Source organism: Atractosteus spatula, chromosome 22 (genome assembly GCF_055471065.1).
Source record: "Atractosteus spatula isolate fAtrSpa1 chromosome 22, fAtrSpa1.hap1, whole genome shotgun sequence".
In the NCBI taxonomy this organism is placed as follows: domain Eukaryota; kingdom Metazoa; phylum Chordata; class Actinopteri; order Semionotiformes; family Lepisosteidae; genus Atractosteus; species Atractosteus spatula.
The window spans coordinates 15,874,555-15,885,173 of record NC_142727.1 but is presented as its reverse complement, the minus strand read 5'-3'; the positions used below and the strand labels follow the sequence as shown (position 1 = coordinate 15,885,173).

Genomic DNA, 10,619 nt, shown 5'->3' with positions numbered 1-10,619 from the left:
GCCAAGATGCATGACAGTTCTGAGTTTGAAAGAATAGCAGTGAGCCACTCACTTAAAAAACAAGATGAAAAGAGACAAGAAATTCATAACGTTATTAAAGTATCCGCAAATCTCAGGACATTTATTCTTGTCCCACTATATTTAGTTGTGTATATCATAAATACCCTGTATATCCACAAAATTAAGATGTGGACAATATACGAAGCCACTGCAACATCTGAAGGATGGAGGGAAGTGTATGCTGGTCTCCGTTTAAGAGGTAGCAATTAATTAAATTACATTTTCCACTTCTCCTTCCCTTTGCTTGCACCTGGTGCCACGGTTAAACTCAAATAATCCAGTATCTTTTCAGTTCCTGATGACCTTCCTCAATATTTCCTATTTTTTTGCTCTACTGGTCCCGAGACAAACAAAAAATGGATCACAAACATGATGACACTTTGAAGCAGTTCTGATTAGAGCCCCCAAACTTGTTTTCCATACTTAAAAGTGATAATCCCCCCCATAATACAAATCTCAAGCACCTATTTCTTTAATGGAACCTTTAGATGAATATCAAAGAGCTATTTACTCATATGTAATATTTTAATTAGATTATAGTCTCTATTTAACCCATCATGGCCTCCTTTGATGCTCTATGTTTTTAGTGTTTAGCCTCAGATGCGTGAGGTAATGAATACTGGACCTTTTGATTTAATGAGAAATGCTGCCTTTCCAGACCAACTCTCTCTGCATCTTTTTATTTTCCCCTAGCTATAGAATTCAGTTAATTGAAGGAGTCTCTCACCACCACACATTAAGGAGGCTAAATTAGCATCCCTTTTTCAGATTAGAAAGTGCGGGCAGACGTGCTCACTTTGATCTGAGGACTGTGCTGAAGTAGGCGGCAGTCCCCTGAAAATGAGCTGATGGCCTTGCTATTAGAATAAAATGCAGATGCGTCCATGTGTTGCAAAATGCTTAATCTCTTAATTGATCACCTTCCGCACTGTCTATTCTCTCCCTGCTTTTTATTTTCTCAGTAAATCAGAATCACGTTTTGAAATTAAATGAATTGCTTTTCAAAGGGGAAAAGTAATGCACATCCTCTTTGAAAGAAAAAATCAGACCTATTAATGTAAACCTCCCAAATTAATGTGAACTGCCTTCCTGGTACACATTTAAATGACTATATAAGCTCCATAATCATTGCCATTTACTTATAAAAGAATACATTTTGTGCGTGTGTGTTTTTCTAAGGTGAAATTTCAAAAGATGTGTATAGGCTGTCTACCTAGAAGGACTGAAGATCGTTTGATCTTCTTGCTAAATACTAATGCAAATGCTTCCCTTTTCCTTCTTTTTGTTCACAAGCTGAAAGGGTACAATTTACACAAAAAGAAAGATAGAAGAAAATTACAAGCTTCCATCTGCAGCAATAAAGGTCTCAAAACAAATTTCATGAGGCAGGAAAGGGATAAACATCTAACAGACCTGTTTGCTGTGAGAGAAAAAAAAGTTTGAAATCTCTGGTTTTGGTACCAAGTCTGCTTTTGATGATGCCTTGTAAATAGACAGTGTGGAGAAAATACAAAATGTACAGGTGGACTCATTAAGATAAGAGTCTGATATGTTTTTTTCTTTCCCCCAGAATAACTTTGCAGTTCCCACCCTTAGAATGCGTAAATTAATATATTTGTATGTAATGTACTAGATTTGCAGATATAGTTGTATTTTAAATCCAGAATAATATCTTCTAAAGCCAGATGGTAATTCTCATCAATTGAATTTCTTTCTTACAGGATGCTAGAATATGTTTGCACAGGAACACTCTTATGTAACCCTAATAAAAAACAGAATATTAACATTCGTCATTTATCCATAAACCTGAAGTTTTTTTTTTCTAATGTCTTCTAATAATACAGTTCACTGGTTTCATAAAAAAAACATTTTCTAATGTGCAGTTAATATAAATGTTTACATGGTACAGTATGTTTACATGAATGTGTGCCACATCCCACTAATTATATTTAAGTGAATCAAATAAATGTCGGTGTCTCTCTATAATTGTGACATTAAATATTTTAATTAAATATGAATGAATATATAAAAGGTAATGAGTAAAGAACAGTGTCAGCATTACCCCATTTTTGTATCACTGCTGAAAGATATTTTATAACAAATACTGGATTTAGATCCTTTTCTTATTAACTACAATAAAGCCTTTGAGATTACCTGGGTAATATGAATAAAGGCTTATATCACTGCAATACAGACATGTACATTTAAAGTTTGAATGTCCTGTTTCCAATCACCACTGCAATATCTTCTGTGTTTTGTGTCTGTGAAGCCTAGAGAGAAGCTGTGTCCACTGCTTCAGAGGTTCACTGTCTGGACACCAGGACAGAGGAGTCTCACTCTTCTTTGGTCATGGGATTCCTTGTGGACAGGGGACACTTACAGTGTTTAGAAGAGGCTACATTGTCTCATAAAGATGATGTTCAGGAGAAAATGTGATGTAATTTAGTTTGTTTGCCATCTCAATGCAGAAATGTTACCTGTATAGAAGCAAAATGTAACCTGTAGCTGTACAGTACTTTATTATGTCTCAGGCTGTGTATTCATGTGTAGACACAAGCGGAAAACAAAAATAGAGTTGCACAAAATAAAGTTATATAACATCTTAAAAGCTCATGTTATTCAAGGATGGAGTCTGTACTGTGTAGTGTAAATGGAAGAAAATGTTCATTTTTAAATAAAAAATTACAAATGTTTCATAGAACTTGCAAGTAGACAAAAAAGTATTGTCAAAAAGATATATAATGGTTTATTAGTGCTATCATTTTAAATTCTGTACCTCACTAATGATTATAACAATTCAGACAAATTCCCATTTGTCCATTTAGGAAGAATTTAGAAAAGCGATTTAGCACCTTTTATTGCATAATTAGCTAACCAATGGTATATTTAGTTTCCCTCTGAAAATTAAGGGCAAGTATTAACAATGTGTTCTACTTTCAGGCTGATGGCTACTGGTAGAAGCATTGCAAAAAATTATACTGTTAGACTCACAGTTAGACGTACTCTCCTCCTGTTCGTAGACTATGTAACTGACAAATGTAATATGCAAATAAAAAGATAATAAAGCATGAAAACAAATTCTACTATGAAATATTGGCTAGGTTCTATATTGAAATCAGACACCATACAGGGAATGATATGAGTACAATCATGCTTTACCTATTCCCCTTTAATTGTAAACCCCCCCTCTCTGCAATTAACAGTTAATAGGTTTCCTAAACCAACTCAGGTGACAACAATGAGCACAAGCATTCCAGTGAGGGAACAGCACAGGTGTACTGATCTTCTGAAGAAGGAGGGTAAAGCTTAAGGCTCGGGCTGGGTGTAAAATCCCAGACAGGTTTCTATTTAGTTCTTTGTGGATGGAGTCTTGCAGCACATTTCCTAGGCTTTTCTTTAAAAGAATTCCCTGTCGTGCTTCTAGATGAACCTTTAAACATGCTCATCCAGATCCTGCTGAAATGTATTCAATTAAATTGGCTGTGACTTCTATTCTGATCACTTTCTAACCATTTTTACGTGTCTATATTTTTAGAATGTTTAGGACAATTGAAGTTATTCTGAGAATAAGCTCTAAAGTTCAGCATGAAGCGGTTTGCAAGGGAGGGAAGAAAGTCAGCACATGAAAACGTTATAAATACTTCATCAACACGCAAATTATAACAATGGCAAAGAGAGAAGTATTAATTCAGAAGTCTGGAAATTATTGTTAATTCAAATTTTCTCCACCCCAATTTTAAAATAGATTAAACTTTTTAACGAGGTATAAGCTTTTAAACTTTTGCACTTAGATTATGAATACAGTAATTGCAAGGTAAAAAAAAAAAAAGCATGGAACAAAAAATGACCAATTTCAATCTTGAGCTTTCCGGTTCGCATATATGGGAAATGTTATCCATATAACTTTAACAGTAAATTTGCATTAAACAACGGAGTAATGTGTAACTGAGGAGGATCGTCTCTGCTTGATTCAGTGCCACTGTCTTGCCAGTCCCTTCTAAAAAATGAAGCGGTGTTGCTTTCGCCAATGCTCAGACGATTTCGCCCAGCCAGGCCGCTGCGGTGCAAAACCAGCTATAGGCGCGCAAACCAGAGAGAACCGCAAACCGCTCAGCGTGACCCGGGCTTGAACTAGCCCCCTGCGCCTACGACTCGCCAGAAACCAACTGTACCCATCAAACCAGGCAGCACACAATAAAAACGTGCAGGAATCTTTCATAACGCAATCAAAGCAAGGACTCGTGAAACGCGGCTGGTTTTCTGAATTGGCGTAATATGTAAAGAGTAGACTACAGGTAAGAGGTATATCTTTCTCTTGGTTGTGTTCACGTTGCGACCGCATGGCTATGCGATTCCAATTAAAACAGGTAGCAGACTGTACAGCCTAGCGTTAGTTACATGCACCAAGGACCCCAGATACCCCCTCTCTTTCAAGGGCTTGATTACAACATGCATATATGTTTTTTTTCCCTACTTCCAATGATATTATTTCTAAAGAGACTGTCGAGCATATTTAGACACCATCTGGTATCCCGTAGTTAGTTGCCACTGAAGTATCATTGTAATTATGGGTCTGACAGCATGACCAAAAGGGGCTCCGGCGACATTAAGCTCGGGACATTGTGTTATAAAGTACGATACGATAAACCGCGGCTTGTCGAAGGCGTTGAAATTGGTTAAATCATTATATCAAAGCCCGGCGATGCAGCATAACGTGATCGTGAATCAAAGGTTAAGGAGTATCATACGGATGTTAGCGCTGAGAGTAACAAATGTTGCTTTCCGGAGGTACAGCAAAGCTTAATGAATATTCGACGGCTGATGTTTTAAAATTCCGCACGGCTTAATAACAGTGACTGGGGGCCTGGTGACTGCTTTTCATTCCTGCGCATTTATCTTAAGACCCACCCCCCCCCAAAAAAACAACTAAAAACATACCGAGCAAAAACAAAAACTGGTCTCACGACATCATTTTAATTGAAGTCGCTTCGTAGGTGGGTTAACGAAGCTTGGGAACCGGTAAGATATGGGCCCTCGAAGATGAAAGTTTAAGAATATCCTCCCCGAGATTGAAAAGCATGTTTCCGTAAATTAGTTTAGTTAATAACAGAAAATAACTTACTTATTTTTTTTAATCAAAATAGTTTCCTATAAAAAAGTTTTGTTTTGTTTTGTTTGGAGTGGAACTATTGAATTTTTTGTTGATTGTATGAGATACAGTACCTAATTATTTTTTTCCATTATTTTTCGCATAATTATTTCTTTATATAAGATTTCACTATATAAATAAATACTGCATTACTCCACGTTTGACAGGCTAATTCTCGGTCGCTTCACTGAAGCTTTTTTTGCATTTTCGACTACTGAAAAGGAGAAGATAAAACGTTGTTCGAAGTGTCAGTTTCGGAGTTAAAATTATTACCATAATTTCTTTTTTATTTCCAAACTGCACTGGAAAGGAAACGTCGTCTACGTTAAACATTAACGATGTTTTTTTTTTAAGCAAAGGGTACTCGCAAATGAACGAAAGCGAATGTAAAACATTTGATCGGTTTAGGAAGAAAACCTGTAGCATATTTGTGTTTTTTATAATTGTGCAAGCAAACAGTTCCTCATTGTTTTATACGATTTGAAAACAGATCTAGCCCGACCTGCTCTTTGTAAAACATTTTTAATCATTGGTATTTCTACCGAGAAACATATGTATATAACAGTGTGTATGTAAATAGAGTTAACGTACATATATATACGTTACGTATTTCAGTTTAGTTATATAACGGTGTTAGAAATCTAACAGTAATACACTTGGCAGGAGAAACATACGAGCGCAAAAAACAACAAAATGTAAAACACGTGCTCTTAATTTTAATTAAAACGAAACATTAAATAAAAATGCACATGAAAATCAAATCATTAAATTAACTGCATAGCTAGCATAAACAAGTCTTGCGAAAGCATGCACTTTCTTACAATGCGAGTGCCAACAGACCAACAGAAGATACCTATAAAATTGCTCTATAATTAAACACAAGACTTTGTCAGAGCGTTAAATGTCCGTTAAGTTTTATATACAACATAAAAATAATATTTTACAGATTGTCTTTACAATGTATAGGAGTGTTGAGTCATCGTACGAGACTTAACATCACATTTAAAGCGCAGAAGCAATACACTATCTGTTTCCTTGGACATTTATTATTCTTACTTGATTTTAGACTATTGCAAAATGATTTTACTTGTATCACAATACTTTAGCATGGGAACAAAATTTCGGCGATTTAAAAAATATTTTTTAAAGACATTTCAATCTCCCCCTACCCTAATCAATACACCACCCCCAAAAAAGAGGAGAAAATTTGTGTGCAATGAGGTACAACGCCAGTTTGTGTTAAAATAATGGAATATTAGTACAAAAGTTTCAAGGTCTCAATTTAAATTGCACCATTTCGAAACTTGTCCTGCTTGTTTTCAACAACAAAAAAAGTCGTCTTTTTGTTTCGATGTTCATTAAACTATTGTCATTATCACCAATAGCAGGGCAGTTCCTGCATTTTGTAAAAGTCGACATGAAAAATATATTAAAAAAAACATTTTAAACTATATTAGTTTGGGACTCCAGAAGATGACACGGCTTCTGTGCTCTATTTCACCTATTTCCATAAGTGTTATTCATATTCCGTTATGAAATTTACAATAAGTACTATTTTATCATATGGATATTTCACAGAAGTGCTTAAATGTTGTTGTTTTTTTTTTTGCTGAGATCGCACCTTACACCACTATTAGGAATATAAACCCCCCTTTGTCTTCTTCCAAGTCGTCACAATGTGTTGTTTGGTATTCTGCAAAGTGTTCAAAAACTTGACATAAAAGTCGCTTATATTAAGTGTTCAGGGGAACAAATGTCGTCGTCTTCAATATCGACGTCGTCTTCGTTTTCCTCCAGGATGTAGGTGTTCTGGGCGCTCGCAGTCTTGACATCCAGAGAGATCTTCTCGTTGCCTTCGTTTTCGCTGGAGTTGTTCTCTAGAGACTGATCCAAGTCATTTGGACTTTTCTGGTCGTCTTGCGTTTTTCTAAGTTGCTTTTTGTGCTTCATCCTTCTGTTCTGAAACCACGTTTTTACCTATGTAACAAAGGAGGTTCAATACACATGTGTTTTATCTGATTTAGTTATGTTTGAATAGGCGCGGCGTAAGGATGTGTCACTTAAAAAAAATATCTATTGGTAGCCCCTATCATATTAATAGTATGGATAATAACATATAATTATTACACTAGCAATTATTTCATATAAACGACGTAGGTTCAGAAAAAAGAACAGTGAAGGACAGCTTTCTTACCTGTGTTTCCGAAAGGCTGAGGGCTGTTGCCAACTCAACTCGCTCTGGAGTCGACAGATACCGCTGGATTTCAAATCTCTTTTCCAAACCCGATAGCTGAGAGTCGGAAAACACTGTTCGGGCTTTTCTGCGTCTGCAGTGCTTTCCCGGCAACTCCGGGTGGTGTTGAAATAATGCCGGGACCTGCATACCTGAGTAAATAAAATAAAAAAAGATTAGTTAATAAGAATTTATTATAATCTGGTCTGATAACGTAGCTTTTCATAAAAACGAAAAAACAAACAGTGGATGCTTAAATGATTTCGAAACATTTTTAATCTTTTCATTTTAAAATATACAAATAAAAAAAAACATCACGTCGAGAGTTGTCGCAAAACGATGAAAAAAGGAAAAATGAAAAGCTCTCTTCGATACATTCGTGGTGTGACAATTCAGACCTAAGAATAATGACATCCCGAGAGTCGAAGCAGCATAAAGACAGATGGCCTGCAGTTCGTTTTAAATTGTTCAATAAAAAATAATGTTGGCGATCAAAGATTAACTGAACTTTCCGCTTGCTCTTAGGATATTTGTCACAATCACGATACTGTATGCAGGATGGCTAGGCCGAACATAAAGGAAAACGCATATTTTACTTTTTTTTTAACTGTGAACTTTTTTGCTTGATCAAGCCATTAAAGTAATAACGATGCAGTTAATATCATTAAACAATTCCATTCAACCATTATTTAATTAGGATGGCGCCATAGTAATGTTCCCTCACTCTTGTTTTGCAAAGAAAAAGTTTAAAAAGTTAAATCCCATTCTCTGTTATTGCAGTGCCTAGTTTTTTTTATACGTGCATTGTTAAAATGTGCATTTCCGAAAAAGTAACATGGCGTTTTATAATTTTCACATACAGAAGTTGTGGAGCGGACGTTTTCCGTGTTACTGAACTATTAAGTTGACTTCCCCCCCCCCCCCCGCAGGTCTTACAGTCAGATGGCAAAATTAATGTTGATACAAATACTGTTACCTGATGACGATTTTCACGTAATAACATTAATAACAGCATTAACTGTCTAGGCTATTTCTGAATCTGACTTATGTACAGCTCACTCGTTCTGAGGCCCGTTTCTGTACTTACCAGAGGTGGTGAGGAAATAGGGGTGATGGTCTGGTTTATGCAGGGGATGATGAGGATGGGGTGCCAGTATAGTAGGGGTTGGCATCAGAGGGTATCCATACTCCAAAAGCGGCACCCGGGATGCCAGTGAACTTGTGAAGGGCGAAGGAAACACATCTCTCAGGGGTTTGGGCTTGTGCAGCAAAATATCTTCAATGAAGAACGACGTCGGCCTCTGAGCGGGCATTTGATGGACGGGCGATGTAAAATTTAGATTCATATCCAATCCGAGCATGCAATAAACTGTCAGTTCCTGAGTGTGTTTGGGTTCGGAGATGAATATTACTTGCACTCGCGGCAGCTGGGTTCGAAAAAACGAGCCAGGTTCTTCTAAATTTGAGGACGCTATAGTTTACCGTCTGTGAAGAAACAGAGTAGATAGAGCCAGGTAGATTAGTATTTATTGTAGAGGACCGACGGCAACAAATTGTGGAACAGATTTGCGATTAGCCAATGGCACGACGGCGTGGTCGGGGATTGAATTAGTTCTATATGGATTAATTATACTGACGGCAGCAGAGGGCGGGTCGCTCGCCATGGTGCTGAAACGGACTTTCATGAGGAGCCCGAGCGATTCTGAGGAGCCTCTTAAACCGCTTTGAACCTCAGCACGCTTAAAAACTATCTCCTGTTTATGAAACAGTCCCCCCTTTTTTTCCGGCAGTCGCTGTGAATTAAGACATTGCCATTTCATTATTTCTTCTTTTTCCCTTCCTTCTCAACACACAGCTACCCTTGAGAACGCCACTGCTTCTGCCTCAGAGTTTACACTACTCATAATCATCCTTGTCCAGTTGGCGTTTAATAACGTACTTGAAACAGTTGACTATATATAAATATTAATGTTTATATCGCTGTAACCTACATGAAACTCTTTGAAAGACGGTGTAATTACAGCATTTCTGTTGGATTATTATCAGTGAGGAGTAGTAGTACTGTTGTTTCGAATTATCGAAACTACACGGTCTGTTTTATAGGCGACTTCAGCTTTTAAGCGTTCTGATATGTTTACAGAGTACCGCAGTTTGGAAATTCAATTGCTGCACGAAACTTAATCTGAATCAAATAAACTAATAAATACATACGAACCGATAAATGACACATATCATTCCCTGCCACGGCGGCCTTCACATTTCGCTCCAAGGTCTTTAAGTTAAACTTTTTTTTTTCCCCCGCAGTCCGGTGTTCTCCTCCGGGAGGGTATGTTTTCCGGCATTATTACATTGTACTAAAACATACCAAGAGATAATTTCAGCTCATTTTCCGCTAAATTGGCTCTAATTATTGATATTAAACTCTGGGAAATTACAAGTAGGTACTTCTGTTCCATCTCCATGTTTGGGGCCGTAATTTGTTGAAATCGAGTTGTCATCACATTTCCAATCACTGCAGTTAATGCCGAAAGTGTTTTAATACAGCCAGAATTCTCGCAGCAATGCTATTAGATAATTAGGGAAGATGTTAGACCGGCAAGTGCTAATCCTTGGGCACGAGGACAGGATTTCCATTCGATCAGGCAGGTAGAACAAATTAATTACTGGATTCAATTAGTCTTAAAAGTGCATTACTCCAGCAAGTGTAAGACATGTGTTCCATATGTATGAGCGAGTATAAGGTAAATAGATGAGCACCTTCAAGTGACTACAAATGGCAGTGCTGCCTCTGCTTTAATGAACACGAAAATTGTGGGTGGGGGGGTTGAAAGAGGGAGGGAGTAGATTTTTGTAATTGTGTTTCTTTCTCTCGCCTTGCCAAGCTTGCGTTCAAGTTAGTGCCAAGCGTGGAAAAAAAAAAAGATCAAGATCAAGATCAAGAGAGAAGCCGGAGCGCATCTGTCTGAACGTCTCAGCACAGTGAGAAGAGGTGAAGGGGTGTAGGTGTCTCTCGTAGACCGTCACAGGACAAAACCCTCACTCGCAGTGAAACAGGTGGTTAGAACCTTTCACGTCGCCTTCAATCCACACCGCTTCTCGGAGGTGCTGGTCATCACGCTTCTCTGTCAGTTCTGAAAACTGACCAGTGACGTGTCGTCTCTCAGTTCTTAAGCGGTG

At 37.4% G+C, this 10,619-nt stretch overlaps 1 protein-coding gene across 1 annotated transcript; it reads right to left on the bottom strand.

The window, feature by feature from the left end:
* Positions 1-6,920: 6,920 nt before the first annotated feature.
* Positions 6,921-8,803, bottom strand: bsx (brain specific homeobox). The gene is made up of 3 exons (XM_088939886.1): positions 8,530-8,803; positions 7,404-7,594; positions 6,921-7,186 (listed from the first exon to the last, which is right to left on the bottom strand). Exons 1-3 carry the CDS (start codon positions 8,801-8,803, stop codon positions 6,938-6,940), a joined length of 714 nt encoding a protein of 237 aa, XP_088796012.1. The 3' UTR covers positions 6,921-6,937.
* Between the last annotated feature and the right edge of the window lie 1,816 nt (positions 8,804-10,619).

Coding starts and splice junctions, on each gene's coding strand:
- bsx (XM_088939886.1), bottom strand. CDS start 8,803: ATGCTCGGATTGGATATGAATCTAAATTTTACATCGCCCGTCCATCAA. Junction 7,595..8,529: donor CTATTTCCTCACCACCTCTG/GTAAGTACAGAA, acceptor TTATTTACTCAG/GTATGCAGGTCCCGGCATTA. Junction 7,187..7,403: donor TCAGCCTTTCGGAAACACAG/GTAAGAAAGCTG, acceptor TTTGTTACATAG/GTAAAAACGTGGTTTCAGAA.